Genomic DNA, 18,318 nt, shown 5'->3' on the forward strand with positions numbered 1-18,318 from the left:
AACTTTCAATGCAAAGAGCAATAATATCTCGCTGATGTGCGACAAACTTTACTCTACAAAGCGACTTTTCCTGCTAGGGGTGCAGAAAGTTGAACCAACGAGCAGAACCCGCACGCACAGCGCCATCCAGTCGGACTCGTAGCGGAGCCCCTACACGCGTCACTTTCAGTTCAGCGGATGCGAAATAAACAAAAAAAAATCGTCCGATCTGATTTGCTGGCTGTCAATTTACTATTCGACACTCAACTCAACAGCGACCAGCGACCGAGCGTTGTGCTGTGCAATTCGTTCGCAAATGAATAGAAAATTCGCCCGTGGATAAACGCGCTGCTCTTTTGTTCCGGAATCTTTCCGTACAAAGGCTAATCCGACAGTAGTAATTTATCGCTGATTGCGATTGTGGAAAATTGTTGAATTTTGTTACGTGATACAAAAAATTGAATAAAGGAATTTATAGTTTCCAACAAATCGTAGGTGAATCATAGATTAAGTGGTGCTCCTGTGCTCGTGGTTGTGCTCGGGAAGCAAAAAGCAGGAAGCGCGTACATTTTGTGGCTTGCCTCAGAGCTTCTCCGATTGATGTTATGAATAGTTTCATTCGATAAGTGTGTACGTATAGTGCAACAACGCAGAGTATTCAAAGTGTGTTAACAAAAAATAGAAAAGAATAGGCAAATATTAGTTTTAATATCGCGCAATAACTAGGAAGAAGCCCTTTCGTTGCGCAAAACAGGAAACCGGAAGCAAAAACGCAATGTATTTCTACAAAAACAAGCTGCTGGTGCCGGCGCAGCTGAAAAAGCTGGGCGAGCACAAGTATTCCTGCACCAACGTTAGCATGCTGGACCCGTTCCTGCAGCCCTGGTGGTGCTGGCTGGTCGCCAGGGTCCCGCTCTGGCTTGCCCCGAATCTAATCACAATCGTCGGTCTGGTTGTCAACATCATTACCACCCTTATTCTAATCTAGTAAGTATTAGCCTGCCCGTTTTTTCAGTGCGTATCGTGAAAAGATGGAGAAAATAGACGATTTTTTTGGTCATGATACAATACGTAATGGACCACCTGATGCCCGATGAAATGTGGGCTACTGTCGAGATGGAAAATTTTGTTCAAGCGCACAGAGATGGACAATAATGATTGATGTACGTAATTACATAACTCGCGAAAGTACATAACTGAGAGTATATTTTTATGTGTGCAATTTTCTTGGGCTGGCACACACGGCTGCTCGCTCGCTTCGCTCGGAGCCAGAGTGGCTGCTGCCCTCTAGGTGCGGTTCATGCACTGAACTTACGGAGCAGCGGTTTCACGCACCACCGTGCAGACATGGTTTGGTATACATTGTTTGTCTCGTCGTTGCTGTTGGCCGGCATGGCGGCGAGTGCCTCCTGGCTGGTTTTGTTTTGTGTTATCATGACGGCTGAAGCTCCCCTATGTAAATGGTAAATAGAGAACATTGCTTCGCCGCTGAACCTATTTTTACCGCATGCGGTAACAAAGTTACAAGTTGGCACAAAGTGGATGTCTGTGGCACCAAGCTCGGTTAACTTAACAGGTGAAAGACTAGTATCGATCACTATTGGAATTTAGTTATCAAATGCAGCATGCGTGATCGCGTGCACGACTTGGTTTCTATTCACTCTGAGTGAGGTCTGAATAAGCCGTCTCAATACTACACGCAATAGTAATAATATGTTTTGCTAACATTGTAACTGATCATCCTCATCAAGGCATTGTTGCAAGTAGGACGAAAGACAGAAGCTACGTAATTTTACTCTTTCACAACACATGCTGCAGTACGATTATTCTCTTTATTATTGAACTCGTTGGACCACATTGTGTTGCTAGTCTATATAAGCATGAGTCAGAGACCATAGAAAGTGGTCCTTCTTTCTTGCTGTGTCATCGATGGTACAAAGTGTTTTCTCAAATTGGGCAGTACAATGTTTAATTTTGTTTGCGAATATCCTTACTCCACGAACTTCTAGTGGTTAAGTGGTTAATTTAATCAAAAGATTAGATTTCACAAGTGCGTACATTGAAATTCGCAAACACGGAAAGAGAGCGCTGATCATGCATGCTTTCAAGTGTGTATCACAGAAGGCGTAGGCGTAAGCAAGTTCATATAAAACGTGACAGAAAATATGTTCATATATTCATCGTTGCTCAGCAACCGTTGATCTCACTCATTATTTTTTCCATGTCGAAAAAAGTAAAAGGTATTTTTGCAAAAAGTTACCAGGTAGGTACCTACGGGAGATTGGTAATTTAAAAAAAAATGTTCATTGGACAGTGAAAATGATAAAATTCTTTGAAAATTATGCGAATTACATGTTGTGGAAGGAGTGATTTGAAAGCAGAATAAATTTCTTATCAAAAGATCGAAGGTTTCAATCGCTGCGCGGATACTGAATTGCTTCGTAGGCTCTTGCGGTCGTGGGTGTCGTATACTATTTGAGTTCAAGCTGAATCAGCAGATGGCGAAACAATACGCTCGTCTCATGGCCATGATGGGCCGTGGCGAGCAGCCCCGAGTTCATCATCGAATCGTTGGCGTCCAATTACCGTTAGTTTTGCTACAACCACGAGAATGGCTGTGTGCTCGACCGACGGCTCTAGAAATACGAAGCCCTTTTCATGAAGTACAGCACTAAACTGGACAATCCAGCTAAGGTTCATCTCCTACTACTAAGCCTCAGCGTTTCGCCATGCCGACGCATACCCAAGAATTTTCAGTCGAGGATACCGTGAAGAAGTTGAAGCAGCTGTTCGGAATAAGGACCACCTTGTTCAGCACTGTTGGGACCAAACGGTACCGGTGTTTTCAACTTTTGAAGCGCACTGAGGAGAACTACGTAATGTATGCAATGGCAGTGAACAAGCAATGTGAGGATTTCGGGTTGAACCATATCACAGCTGATCAATCAATTCAAATCTCTCCATATCTTCAAATCAATCCATATCTTCATCTATGGGCTGCGTTCATCTGAAGAAGCTGACGTCCGGACCAGACAGTTTGCCAAGCTGAAATCTGAAGGAGAAGGTGAATGCAAATTGGTAACCTTCATCAACGTTTGCAGAATCTGAAACATGCAGTGCCCTTATAGAATAGAAATTGTCGACAACCGCATTAGTCTGTTCCATTAAGCAGAAGAAACAGGTATCGAATCCAGCTGTTGCACAGTCAAAGGATAGCAAGCAGTGCTGACAATGCGGTGGCATACACTACGTTCGTGAACGTCCATAACTGTAAATCCTATAACAAAGTTGGTACAAAAAAGGTTACTACAATTGTAACTCTGTAAAGCCCAACAATTGAGGAAACAAAAACAGGAAGAAGAAGTCCACTGTGGTCGCCGTTTTTACAGTCAATCAGGGGAGCACCGACCGCCGAAGTTCCTGAATGGCGTCATCGATGGAGTTGCAAAATTCGGTTGCAGTTCGATACAGCATCCGACAAAACCGTCATTTCAAGACTGTCCTGGGAGAGCTGCAACCAGCCCCCAATCAAGACAAAATGGCATCTGGCAAACCTTTGCATCTTATCGGAGAACTGATCTGCTCCATCACTGTGGAAGGAGTCATCAAAGAGCTATCCAGAGCCACACATCTAGACCTCAATTTATTCGGTGTAGAGCTGGATTGAACAGCCGGAGTTGCCCAGGAATATGCGCGGCAGCTGGAAGCAGCGCTACCAACGGAAGAGCAACTTGGCGCAGCAACTGTTGAAGATGGTTGGAAAGGCATTAAGACCGCCATCGGTAGTACTGCTCTAGCGGCACTAGGTACAATGAATCCGATCCGAAAAAGCGATTGGTTCGACGGCGAATGCAAGCAATTAGTGCAGGAGAAGAATGCAGCTCGTGCGAGAATTACTCAACACCGTACGAGGGCGAATGTGGATCGATATAAACAAGCATGGAACAGGTAAAACTCGGTCTTCCGGAGGAAACAGCGCCAACAGGAAGATCGAGATCGCGAGGCGATGGAAGAACTATACCGTGCTAACGATAAACGGAGGTTCTACGAGAAGTTAAGCCGTTTGCGCAAAGGCTATGTGCCGCAGGCCGATATGTGTCGAGACTCAGACGGTAATCTCACGAACGAATGTTGAAGCAGTATTATGACGAGCACCTTAACAGCGATGTAGCTGAACATGGAGGTGACGATATGGCAATAGATCTTGGAGCACGTGCAGAAGACGGCAGAATACTAGCCCCTGACCTCCAGGAGGTAGCAGAAGAGACCGGTCGGCTGAAGAACAATAAAGCGGCTGGGGCTGATCAGCTACCCAGTGAGCTGCTGAAATACGGTGGTGACGCACTGGCTAGAGCGCTGCACTGGGTCATTGTCAAGATTTGGAAGGAGGAGCTACTACCGGAGGAGTGGACGGAAGGCATCGTGTGTCCGATCTACAAAAAGGGTGACAAGTTGAATTGTTGCAATTACCGCGCAATCACACTTTTGAACGCCGCCTGCAAGGTACTCTCCCAACTTTTATGTCGTCGATTATCACCATTTGCAAAGGAGTTCGTGGGGCAATATCAAGCGGAATTCATGGGTGCATGTGCCACCACGGACCAGATTTTCGTGCTTCGGCAAGTGTTGCAGAAATGTCGCGAATACAACGTGCCCACGCATCATTTATTCATCGACTTCAAATCGGCGTACGACACGATCGATCGAGATCAGCTATGGCAGATTATACACTACTACGGATTTCCGGATAAACTAACGCGATTGGTCAAGGCGATGATGAATCGAGTAATGTGTGTTGTTCAAGTATCAGGGGCAGTCTCGAGTCCCTTTGAATCTCGAAGAGGATTACGGCAAGGTGAAGGCTTTCATGTTTGTTGTTCAACATCGCTTTGGAGGGTGTGATAAGAAGAGCGGGTATAGACACGAGTGGCACGATATTCACGAAGTCCGTCCAGTTTCTTGGTTTCGCTGACGACGTTGACATCATTACACGTACCTTTGAGAGGATGGCGGAAACGTACATCGGACTGAAAGCTGCAGCCAAACGGATTGGACTTGTCATTAATGTATCGAAAACAAAATACATGAAAGGAACAGGTTCTAGAGAAGTGAATGCTGACCTCCCTCCCCGGATTCATTTAGACGGTGATGAAAACGAGGTGGTAGAAGAGTTCGCGTATCTGGACTCACTGGTTACCGGAGACAACGACACCAGCAGAGAAATACAAAGACGCATTATGGTAGGAAATCGTGCCTACTTTGGACTCCGTAGGATGCTGTGATCGAACAAAATTCGCCACCGCACGAAGTTAACAATCTACAAGACGCTGATTAGACCGGTAGTCCTTTACGGCCATGAGACATGGACTATGCTCGTGGAGGACCAACGCGCCCTTAGTGTTTTCGAACAGAAGGTGTTGCGCACCATCTACGGCAGAGTGCAGATGGAAGACGGAACGTGGAGGAGGCGAATGAACCATGAATTGCATGAGCTGATTAGGGAACCACCCATCGCTCACACCGCAAAAATCGGTCGCCTGCGATGGGCTGGGCAAGTCGCGAGGATGTCGGACGACTGCCCGGTTAAAAAAGTTCTCAATAACGATCCGACTGGAACGAGACGGCGGGGCGCGCAGCGACCAAGATGGATCGATCAAGTGGAAGGCGACCTGCGGGCCCTACGTAGGCTACGTGGCTGGCGAATTGCGGCCATGGACCGAGTGGAATGGAGACGACTTCTTCGTACAGCAGAGGAAACCACGGCCTGGAGCTGATTAAGTAAGTAAGTAAGTGGATTGAACTCTTCGAGCTGAGGTTGCAACCTTTCTCAGCGTCCAGCAACCAGGTTCGTTCAATTTCCATTCAACCTCCGATTGAGCAGTACAAGGCGGCGTTTCCGAATGTGTTCAAAAAGTCATTCGGGCTTTGCAAAAAGACGATAGTCAAGCCGTTTCTCAAGCAACACGCACGTTCCATGTTCAAGCTAAAGCGTCTAGTACCGTTCACATCTGTAGCGATGCACTATGGGCAAAAACGAGAGAAAAAACGGAGGCAATTAAGATATGACCTGCAGGCTGATAAAATATACGTGATCCTAAGTAAAATTTTCCGGAGAATCGCGTGGTGCCGACCCCTTTCCTGTTTTTCATCGGGAAGTGCTCATTTTCCCCTATTTTTAATATTTTTCAACATTATTGGACTGTTCCAAGAAACAAAAGTTAAAAACCTAATAATTTTGTGTAAAAAAGTCCGCAGAATCGAATAGCGCTTATCTCATTTAGTTTAGAGCACATTTTTTGGTTGAGCTCCCGTTATCAAACCGACCATACCAAACGGGAATTCAACCAAAAAAATTAATGTGCTCTAAAATAAATGAGATAAATCCTATTCGATTCTGCGGAATTTTTTACACGAATTTAGTAGATTTTTCTCGAAACCTTGCTTGGAATAATCCAATAAGGGTGAAAAATGTTAAAAATAGAGGAAAATGTGCAAAATGGGGCGCTTCCCAATGACAAACAGGAAAGGGGTGGGCACCACGTGATTCTCCAGAAAATTTTACATAAGATCACCTATATTTTATAAGCCTGCAGGCCGTATCTTAGTTGCGTCCATTTTTTCTTTCGTTTTTGCCCATAGTGCGATGGTCAATGCTGAAATTGATCGAATGGACCGTCACAGCTATCGATTTTTCTCAATGGGCCGCTCCTACCGTTAATGTGAAGAAGGCAAAAGAAAAAATTCGTATCTGTGCCGACTATTTCACTACCTGTTATCGGTTCCGGATGACATCTTCATCAAGCTCATCGAATCTTCAAGTTGAAGTAGACGACGAATCGAAGCAGCTGCTAACAATTATTATTTCCAAGAATTGGGAGGTGAAGAGGCTTCCGCAGGAATGGATCGAAGGAGTAGTTTGTCCTATCTTGATCGGCTCGATTGCTGTACCTATCGCGGCATAACGCTGGTGAATGCCGCTTACAAGCTACTCTCCCAGATACTGTTATGCCGACTGTCACCGATAGCACAAGATTTCGTAGGGAATTACCAGGTGGGCTCCATGGAGGCTCGCGCAATTGCGGATCAATCTTTTACCATCCGACAGATCTGGCAGAAATGTTGGGAGTACAACGTGCCCATGCATCACGCCTTTATTGATTTCAAAGCAGCATACACTGTTCAGCGCAACTTGATACCATACTAGCCAAAGCAGCATACGAACCAGCTATGGCAGATAATGCACGAACACGGTTTGTCGGATACACTGACGCGGCTGATCAGAGCTACACTAGATTGATTGCTTGATTGTTCCTTGCGCATCTTCGGGACACTCTCGAGTCTCTTCGAGACGTGGTGAGGTATGATAAAAGGTGACGGCTTATCCTGCATGCTATTCAACATCGCTCTTGAGGGTGTGACCCGACGGCGGCCGCCGAAACGAGAGGCACAATTTTCACCAATGGTAGCCAATTCCTAGGCTTTGCAGATGAATTGATACCATAGCTAGGGACTTTGCGACGGCGGAGGCAATCTACGCCAAACTGAAAGCGGAATCTAGGAGGATTGACCTAAACATAAATGCATCGAAGACCAAATACATGAACGGAAGAGTCTCAAAGGAAACTAACGGGCCTACTTTGCCTTGTGCCTAACGCTACGATCAAGATGTACAAAATCCTTATTAGATCGGGTTATGAACTTGATGCCATGACGTTGCTCACAGAGGACATACGCGCGATTGTCGTATTCGTATGGAAAGTGCTGCGGACGATGTTTGGCGCAATACAGACTGAAAGCGGAGTGTGGCGGAGGCGTATGAATCACGAGCTACAGCTTTTTTCCCTTTTCATTACTTGTTGGCATTCCCCGTCCAATCAATCATTTCGTGCACCCGAGGTTTCTTCACCTAGGACCGCAGTTGCGGCCCCGTCGAGGGCCGAGCGTTTCTTGCTCCATCCGTCTTCGAGAATGGAAGCATTTAGTCCCACAGAGGAAGATGGAGGCCCACCCAGTTAGCTCCAGGGTACGATGCTGGTCTAACAAGCCAGTCGTCGTAGGTTTGAATCTCGACAGAGCGGAGGAAGATGAAGCTCCATCCACAACGCGCTCGTAGTCCTCGGCAACTTGTGAGTTGCCAAGTTGCCGAATGTTCAACTGAGGAGGGCGGCTTTGTCGCGAAGTATATACCGTCAATAGGTTTGAGCGCACATGTACTGCCACTAGGAAATGATCAGAGGCAATATAGGCACCTCGGCAATATAGGCACCACCTATAGGCAATATAGGGAGCGTGCGTTGGTGAAAGTGCTTCTGATTACCAGGTCTCGCGAAGCTGTATGATGATGCATCGCTGGTCGTTATCATTCGTGTCGCCGTTCAAGCGATGAGGCCCAATTACCAGTCTATACATCGCTGTTCTGCCGATCTGGCTGTTCACATCCCCGATGTCGATCTTGATGTCCTGTGGAATAGCTATCGTATGTTGATTATTTGTTTATTTGTTTGATTAGAATTCAACCAACAAAAATGTCTTATCTTATTGAATATCTGAGTCATGTTCATAAAAATTTTACACTATTTAATTTTTGTGCAAACTTATACGACGGTTCGTTGAACTCAAAAAGGCTTTCAACGGTGTAAAAAGTTCGAATGCAGGAAGTTGTTGGTTCGTAAGATCCAAAGGTGGTCCGGTGGAATCGCGGCTGCAGTAATCCGGTCGATCGGAGAGAACGTTGCGACGCACGAAAGTTTAAGACAGACAGGATTGTCGGTGAATCCGTCTCGCCATTTAATATCTTCACCACACACGCTGCTTGCTGAGCCTTCCTACGATGCTCGAGTGTCTGGAGACGCAGAAGACATCTATCGGGGTACGGCGGTAGATTTGCTGGATCACGCCAAAGTAAATCTCTCAACGCAAGCCTCACAAAACGTTTTTGAACTTGTTCAATGCGTAGATTCCATGCCAGCTGGTAGGGACACCATACCAAGCAAGCATTTTCAATTAGTGGACGTACTAAGGAACAATATAGTGCCTTCAGACAGTGAGGATCATTGAAATCACAAGCAATTTTAGCGAAGAAACCTAATTGTCGAGAAGCTTTTGCTATTGCAGTGGTGCGATGCAAGTTGAAGGTGAGTTTGGCGTCAAGCAGTACCCTAAGGTCGATAACTTCATCAACTCTAGTGCGTACATGCTCATTTATTTGATAGTTGTGGGCGATTGGACTGGCGATGCGGTGGAAAGTCATTACTTGACATTTCGGGATGCTGATCACAAGCCAGTTTTTCCTGCACCAATCTACAAACAAATCTAAAAGCCTCTTCAGCCGGGCACAGTCATCTATAGAACGAATCACCGAATATAATTTCAGATCATCTGCATACATCAGTTTACATCCCACTCCAAGCAGTGTCGCAATAACGTTGAAAAACAACACAAACAAGAGAGGTCCCATGTTGCTGCCTTGAGGGACACCCGAGCAGTTGGTAAACTGGGAAGAGATACAGGAGTCGAGCTGTACACGAAGAATTCTGCCGCACAAATAGAAACTGAGCCATTTCGTAAAATTCCAAGATGCGCCAAGCCGTGAAATTTTCTGCAGCAGTATTTTATGGTCAATACGATCGAACGCGGCTTTCAGATCAGTATAAATCACGTCAATCTGTGATTTTTGTTCCATGTAGGTTATACAGGTGGACGTGAAATCCATTAGGTTCGTGCTTACGGATCGATCAGGCATAAATCCGTGTTGGTCGGAAGAGATATAGCATTTTGTTCAAGTGAGGATGAAATTATTCACTACTATTTCAAACAGCTTGGATGCAGCAGAAAGGCTAGTAATACCACGATAGTTCCAAACATTCCGACGATCGCCACACAGGAAATATGAATGACTCCTTCCAGATATCCGAAAATTTTCCATGCTCGAATCATTTATTGAAGATAAGGCACATAGGCTCCACTAGCGCCACTGCACGACGGGTGAAAACTGCAGCTGGAATACCATCAGGTCCAGGACTGCACGAACATTTGAGTTTTTTAGTAGCTGACAAAATCATAACTGGAGTTATCTCGAACGTACTTATGTCTACTAAATCAACAGGAACACCAGCAGAAGCGATGACAGCCTTAGAATCAGATGCGGATTTGTCAGCAAAAACGGAAACGAAAAACTTCGCATACAGGTCGCATTATTCCTTAGTGGTTTCAGCTTTGGCTGTCATATCTTAGGTGTATTGCCGAGACACCACATTTGTTATTCCAGTCGCCAGCTCCGGATCAGACGATGTCGTGAGCCGCTCCTAACCTGAAGTACAACCGCTGACACTAGTGCCTCCTTCCCTGCCGGTATACGATTTTAGTTTCCACCGGCGCTGGTTACTCGATCTTCGCTAAGGTTGTTCGTATTCCGTCTGGTACAATGAGGATGTAGGAGTAGGAGTTGCTGGATAAGAGGCTGAGTACCACTATGGGGCTATGTTATACATCATCTAGCCGTTCACCAACCAACATTGGTCCGTTGATTATTTAGGAGCTGATAGAGTTTCCTTTAAAATTTCAAGAGATTCGGCAACAACCAGTTTTCAAGTATTAACAGAAGTAGTGGAATGTTCTTCCACAAAAATGTACTCGACTGCTTTGAATTTGAAATGGTAAAATTTTTTCTCCTGTAATTCTTTCCATGTTTTTGTTATTTCTCAAAGAACTATCGAAGAAATAATTATATCATTTGCCATTCTTTTTACCAAGAGTTTCATTTCGGATGTTCTACAAAGATAACGAAAGAGATGCTTGACGGTGCTGCAATGCTGCGTTCCTGGGTTTGAATTGTATCAGCAGAGTTGGTTTACGGCGTAGAGAATGTCTGATGGGGTAGCAAAGCCAAGCAAAGCCTAGGTGCTACATTTCGTTATCGAAACTTGACCTTCTGTTTTCATACGGCAGACTTCGCAGCCAGCTGTTAGAGTACAGGACAATTGCAGGGCGAGTTGCTTCGACCCTATTGACTCTAACAGCCTCTCCCAACCGAGATTCGAACACACGACGACTGGCTCATTAGGCCAGCATCATACCTCGACGCCAACTGGGATGCGATGGGGAGGGTCAGGTGGGGTACACTGAACTACATACAACAAGCTGCCTGTTGCATCCTGGTACGAAATATTGACCATCTGGTTCGTTTCTCCGAGGACTTTTAGTTCGGCTGATCCGTATGCCCAAGCAGCTTCTTTGCTTTGCCCAAGTCATTCATGTAAAAATCATCATTCAGGAACCCCTTGGCACGCTCGCTCCAATCGTTATCATTATTTGAAAATATAAGGAATTATGCTTTCGACTGCTTCGCCGCAACATCACTGGCCCATACGGATATGAAACTTGGCGCGGTGGAAGCACGGCCATATCGGTCACGGTATCTGTCGAACTGCTGCTAACGTTGCTCCGAGCTTTCTCGGAATCGTCATCCTCGCAGTCACTTTCAGGAATCGAATAATCTTGCAGAAATGTCGAGAGTGCAACGTGCCCACGCATCACATTTTTATTGATTTCAAATCAGCATTCGATACAGTCGATCGAATTATGGCAGATAATGTACGAACACGGTTTTCCGGCTAAACTGATGCGATTGGTTAGAGCTGCATTGGATCGAGTGATGTATTTCGTGCGCATTTCCTGGTCTTCAGGTCAAATAATCGGTAACCGTTTACGTCTTCATCGAGTTCAACTAGAACGCAATCTTTAGATTTTGCATCCCATTTGCGTCGTTTTGGTTTTGGTGTACCATTGCTTGCATTCCGAAGATCTTAACATGCAACAAGTCTGGTTGCTTTACGCTCCAAAGCTCATCCGGTATGACATCATGTTCACAAGTTGGTAAGCGATTCAAAAGATAGAATGCAATCGACACAACTTCTGCCCAGAAAGACTTTTGTTTTTGAGATTTCGGTAGCCGCATCGGACGAAGATAACTGCATCTTCTGCAGTAGCTTGGTTTAAACAGCAACTCCAGTTACGCAGAGTCCAGAGTTTCCAAGAGATAATCATTGGTTTGTACTCATGCGGAAGACCGCACTGCACCAACGCTCCAATACATTCTTCCGATATCTTGACACCGATCCTGCTCAATTGTTGAAGTTGATAAGTTCCAAGGTCTGTGTTTACTAGCCTCGTTGGATCTAGGCGGAGACGGAGGAAAAAGCAGAAGAAATAAAGCGCATCAGGTACAGTTAGGTGAGAAATTGACAAATTTGTTGTTTGAAAGCTTGTTTTGTCAAAAGTTAGATTTGTTTAGGCTTTTGGTTCTTTTGGTAGTAGTTGGCAGAGGGAAATGTCTTATGAACAACAAGAGCAATACAGGCCCTTATTTACTGCCTTGTGGTACTTCGGTAGATATTTGACGCAGTTCACGGTGTTCGCCAATTAAACATGCTGCTGGTGGCGGTTATTAAGGTAATTGTTCAGTAACGCTTTTGCTATCCCTCGTATTCTAACCAGTTCTAATTTTTGACTAATAACCTTTAGTCTATTGTGTCGAAGGCTTTTTTAAGATCTATGAGGGATGGCGTGTAGAAGGAGTGAAATCAGAGATATCCACTGGCGACGGTTACCTACCATGGGTTTTAAATGTCGCCAGGACAGGTTTTCGTCAACAGCCTGGATGGCGTTGGCTAAGCTGCGTCGTCATTTCAATGGTTCTTTGTGCAATTTTAGCTGATCTGGATCAATCGCTGGCAGTACAGAACAGAAGCCACAGAAGTCAAATTATGCTATGCCATGCTATGCTGCCATCAGCAAATAAAATTAACACCACGAACAGTAGATCCTGTTATTCACCGACGAGGCATTTAAGTATCCGATATCAGTTTGTTTATAAAATTCGTCACACATCTGTCACACACCCGGCGACGCTTAAAACGCATGACAAAGAACAATCCGAACGTTATTTACGTAGCAACCGACGACTCGACCATCAAAATAATAACATTCGTTTTCATTCTCAGATTTTCATTTCTTTTCTGCTGCTTAGGTACCTACTAGGAACATAGTTCACTATGATTTCGTGAAAAGAAAATAATTAATTCTCAAATTCACTTGAACTCATTTAGCTATAGCAAATGGGATGGGATTTCGCCGTTTCTTGTGAATCTTTGTTTATGTGTTTCTCGGAAACAAAAAGTGAGTAGGTGGAGATAAAAAAATGTGCGCGTGATTAAAACGAGTTCGCCTTCAACGATAGACGATTAAATGTTGATTTCCAAAGGCAGCTCAATATCGCCCTTTTCATAAACAGTTATTGCTTACTATTCAAACACGTTGCTTACTATCGTTTTGTGTTTTGTTTTCCCTTCTCTCCACTTCACAGCTTCAGTCCGAATGGTCGAGAGGAACCGCCCCGGTGGGCGTGTGCCCTGTGCGGCCTGGGGCTCTTCATCTACCAGAGCCTGGACGCCATCGACGGGAAGCAGGCCCGTCGAACGAACTCATCGTCGCCGCTGGGCGAACTGTTCGATCACGGTTGCGACTCGATATCGACCGTGTTCGTTGCCCTGTCGGCGTGCATATCCGTCCAGCTTGGCTACTACCCGCGGTGGATGTTTTTCCAGTGTTTCTGCGCGATGACACTGTTCTACTGTGCCCACTGGCAGACGTACGTTTCCGGAACGCTTCGGTTCGGCAAGATCGACGTCACCGAGGCGCAGTGCACCATCATCGGAATCCATCTGATATCGGCCGTGTTTGGTCCATCGATCTGGATGACTAAAGTAAGTTGAGTTTCAGTTGTGATTTTGGGGAAGATTTGCTTTTGAAATTGCGATGAACCAAACCGTGCAGGGCTTAAAGTGTCGTGACAATCCGGACTGCGTAGGTACTCCATTATACGGTGGAAATAACAGTACTTGCTAAGTGATTCAGCGCTTGGTTTATGTACTATACATATGCGGAAAATGGAAGCAAACGTAACACACGTCATGAATAAACCACTCGATTGATAATCGGCTGCTTCATCACGCCATTTCATTATTTACACTTCCCAGCAAAAAGTGTACAATCTAGCTAGGTGGCGAAGTTTGTGCCTGCCTGTACTATGACCGCCTATATCAGAGCAAATAAAAGTAAACAAAGTGATGCAAATTGACCGAGATGATATCGTTTCATTGTGGTCGTGCTTGACTGGTCATTTTTTTGAAACGTATTTCGTCTGAGTGGCGCGGCGGAGTCGCGTTTTTTCAGCTGATAACAAAGCTATTTTCGTAGCAGACCAGCATCGAAACATTGTGCCCCAATTCAAACATGAACACTCCGTGGTTCCGTTGAAATGATATTTAGATCGTTCTTGACCTTACCCAATGCCATGAACCTGCTTGCATCCGTACCTACGTACATGGTGTGGTGTGGAGGCTGTGCACAGCCGAGAGACGCGGAAATGCATTTACCGTTTCAGCTAGTTTAGTAGCTGGCTGTTTGTACCTACTAGTGCAGTTGTCGCTAGTCTCGGTTAGATTTGGAATGATTGTTTATTGATTTGACCTTGTTCATTTGGAATGTGGGCTTTGATTGAGTGCAGAACGACTATGGTAATCGTTTCTGAACTCTCACTAAAGTGTGAACACGTCAAAGTAACCACCTTGGTTGTTGTGTTTCGTTGTATCAATCCCATCGTTATCGAGTGAGTGTAATCGTCAGCATTTTTGACGCGAGTAACTCCATTCCGCTGGCCATGATCCGACCAGTCGGTGGCGTGATTCTCTCGCGCTATTTTTATTCACTCACTATAATAATGATGTATCATGGCGCATGGCGGTCATATGTGTAGAGTATGCAACCACCTAGTTGTAATAGGTAGGTAGTTACGGGTCAAGAGTCAATTTAATTTCGCTTTCGATTGAATATTGCCACCTCTGTGCCAAGCACCGAATGGTCTTATCAGCAAACCGCGCGAATCACTGGGAATTAGTTTGCTGGGTTTAGCAACCGATAAGCGTTGCGAACGTTTTGTCCTAAATTGCAACCATCAAAACGTTTTAGGTTAATTTTAGCGTTCGGTCATTAACATTGCTTGGCTTAGTTAGATTAGTAAGTTCTACCGCTTGGTATAGTATTAATTGAATGTCTGTCACCAAGCTATCAGAAAGCGACCATGCAACGGAATGCATTTAACTACCACCTCCATGTGTACGAAAACATTCCCATTCGAATGCCCGCATATGTCACAACCTTTGTCCCTCTCGTCATCTATTCCGCATCTAGATAGTGGGAAGCTTTGAACTGTGGAACTCGATGTCCTTGATGACCGTTGTCTGCGGTACCTGGTCGCTGATGCACTTCTTCGCAGTGATACGGGCCGGCGGAGTCGGCAAAAACGGATCCACCGTAGCCGTAAGTGTTGTCTCCACTTGCATCATACTTTGTCTTCCTAACTAGTCCTCCATAACCATAATCTCTCCGCCTTGTCCTTGGTGTCCCTTCCTTTCTCCGTAAATGGCGCTCATTCCAACAGTTGCGCGTTGGTGGGTTCACGAAAGGAGCCGGAACATCACCGGCCACTTGTTGCTAACGTCAACCGGGGTTGTACTATCACTCCTTCATCCGATGAGCCTAACGAATTCAATGTGTTCCGTATGGGAGGACCGTTACTTACAGCTGAAGGTGCATAATGGATCCAAACCGAGTAGATAACCGATAGAAAATAACAACCAGCTCAGTTTATTATTAGTTTATTAGTAGTATTATTAGAACTTTCTTGATTCAATTCTTTAATAAATAAAATTTTAAACGGTATGGTCTTCGATCGTTTTGCTTACAAATATTTGATACCAGTTTACAGGCATGCCAACTTTCATTCTTTTTGTGATGTTATGTCAGAAAAAATCCTTCCAGTAAATGTTTCAATTGAATTCTCCATTTCTTGTTTCTTCGTTCCCTTTCGTTGTCTCCATTGCGAAGGTGTTAAAAACATTTAATAGTGAAATCATAATATAATAGAAGTAAGAAGATAAACATAGAAAATAAAATTAAAGGCAGTCAAATATAGAACATAAATAAGGACTAAAATTCAAGAGTATTTAGTCAGTCGAATTGGTCGATAAATGTTGATAGTCGGAATACTGAAATTAAAAATTAAAAGTTAAGGGCATAGTTAAAAACGAAGATTTCAAAGTTTAAATATCGGACCAAACCGCGAACTTCTAGCGCATGAGAAGGAAATGCAACGAGAACGTTCGTGGTATCTGCCAATTTTTCCCGTGTTCAATCCCAACAAACCCTTTCTATTGAAAGGCCCGGATCTAGTTACACCTCTTCCGCAAGTACTTCATAGGTTTCGTGTACACCGAGTGACGGTCTCCGATGATGTGCGTGAAATGTTTCATCAGCTCTTGATGAACCGTGACGATCAGCATTGTCTAAGGTTTTTCTGCAATGAAGGTTTCCCCGGTAAGGCTCCTACTGTATATGTTATGCAGGTGATGACGTTTGGTGCAAGCTGTTCACCAAACAGCGCACAATACGTTAAGAATCTAAATGCAGAACGTTTCAGAAACCAGTTTCCGTAAGCAGTGGTTGCGACCTGTAAAGGAACTTATGTGGATGACATGTTATACAGTGTCGAAACGGAAGAAGAAGCAGTTAAGCTTGCTCAGAACGTACGCTTCATCTATGCTGAAGGAGGATTTGAAATCAGTGGATGGTTGTCGAATTCTAAGAAGGTGGTGAAGCCCATGGGCGAACACGGAATTGCCGCGAAAAGTCTTGACCAAAATGCGGAATTGGCAACCGAAAAGGTCTTGGGAATGTAGTGGGGCACAATCAGTGACACCTTTACTTTCAGAACTCCACAACGGTGCAAGCCTGAATTGTTGTCTGGATGGGATGGGTATGCAGCGGTCGCATACTTTCGATATGAAGAAGGAGGCGTTATTGAGTGTGCCTTCGTAACGGCCAAGGCCCGTGTTGCTCCCCTAAAACACGTCTCGGTTCCACGACTAGAGCTTCAAGGGATGTACTGTGCTGGCTACGATCAGATCATAGAAGATACAGAAAATTTGTCGGGCCAAAGGTTGGCGAAATCCTGGAGAAGACCGAGCTAACGGAGTGGTTTTGGGTACCGACCAAGTTGAATGTAGCTGGTGAAGGAACGAAGTGGCAGAAGACTCCTGATCTCTCGCCATTAAGTCGATGGTTTAGAGGACCTGATTTTTTGCGGCAGCAGCGAAGTGCATGGCCAGCCCAGCCATTGGATCATGGTTCAACCACTAACAAGATGAAGCTATCAATAAACGTACACGTTGCCCGTGATACTCTCATCGATTTTTCTAAATTCCCTAAGTGGCGAAAGCTCGTTCGAACCATTGCCTGGGTGCTGCGGTTTCCGAGAAATATTGGAGCTAAACCTCAGCACAGCCAACCTATGATCGGTATCCTCGAGCAGATGGAGCTCTTCGAAGCAGAGAACTTTATTTATCGACAAGCGCAGTTGGAGGAATTCAGCGAAGAAATGTCGTTACTGCATTCTGGAGCATCTGTCCCAAAAGATATCCCAATTTACAAACTGTCGCCCTTCCTTGATGAGAACGGTGTACTGCGTATGCGTGGAAGAACAATTGGTTGCGAATCCATTGAACCAACTAATGGTCATACGATCCTGCTGCCAAGGAAGCATCCGGTTACTACTTGCGTCGTACAATCGGTTCACGAACAGTACCATCATCTCAACCACGAAACCGTAGTTAACGAGTTACGACAAAAATATCGCATCCCTAGGCTGCGTAGTGTTGGTACAAAATTCGGCAAGACTGTCGGGCTTGCAAGAATGCTAGAGCTAGTCCGCAACCGCCCCTAATGGCAGATCTTCCGCCAGGAAGGCTTACTGGATACACCAGACCCTTTGCCTATATCGGGATCGACTACTTCGGCCCGATCCAAGTAGTTGTTGGTAGACGCACAGAGAAGAGATGGGGGGTACTCTTTACCTGCTTGGTGATGCGCGCCATTCACATCGAAATCGTACCCTACAAAATTTCATAACCAGGAGAGGAACTCCGATAGAAGTATATAGCGATCGTGGAACGAATTTTGTTGGAGCAGAACGTGAGCTGCTAAATGGACTTTCTTGCCTCCAAACAGTCCCCACATGGGTGGAAGCTGGGAGAGATTGGTCAAATCGGTAAAGAAGATATTGTACCAGATAAAACTTCCCAGGCTGCCCACAGACAAAGTACTCAGGAACAAATTGCTAGAGATTGAGAAGACCATCAACTCACGCCCCCTCACGTACATACCTGTCGAAGATGGCGAGAAAGAAGCACTAACGCCCAATCATTTTTGTTGTTTTTATTTGGG

At 45.0% G+C, this 18,318-nt stretch overlaps 1 protein-coding gene across 4 annotated transcripts in view; it reads left to right on the forward strand.

The window, feature by feature from the left end:
• Window positions 1–247: 247 nt before the first annotated feature.
• Window positions 248–18,318, forward strand: part of LOC128737397 (cholinephosphotransferase 1) — a 44,870-nt gene continuing 26,799 nt past the window's right edge. For 3 of the 4 annotated variants that reach the window (XM_053832025.1, XM_053832024.1, XM_053832027.1), the window contains exons 1-2: window positions 248–966; window positions 13,343–13,742. In XM_053832025.1, coding sequence (XP_053688000.1) covers window positions 755–966; window positions 13,343–13,742 — 612 coding nt within the window. In that variant the 5' untranslated portion in view covers window positions 248–754. Of the gene's footprint in view, window positions 967–13,342; window positions 13,743–15,228; window positions 15,358–18,318 lie in introns of all 4 variants that reach the window. The other variant, XM_053832026.1, reaches the window with a different exon arrangement.

The sequence above is a fragment of the Sabethes cyaneus genome, chromosome 2, assembly GCF_943734655.1.
Source record: "Sabethes cyaneus chromosome 2, idSabCyanKW18_F2, whole genome shotgun sequence".
Lineage (NCBI taxonomy): Eukaryota > Metazoa > Arthropoda > Insecta > Diptera > Culicidae > Sabethes > Sabethes cyaneus.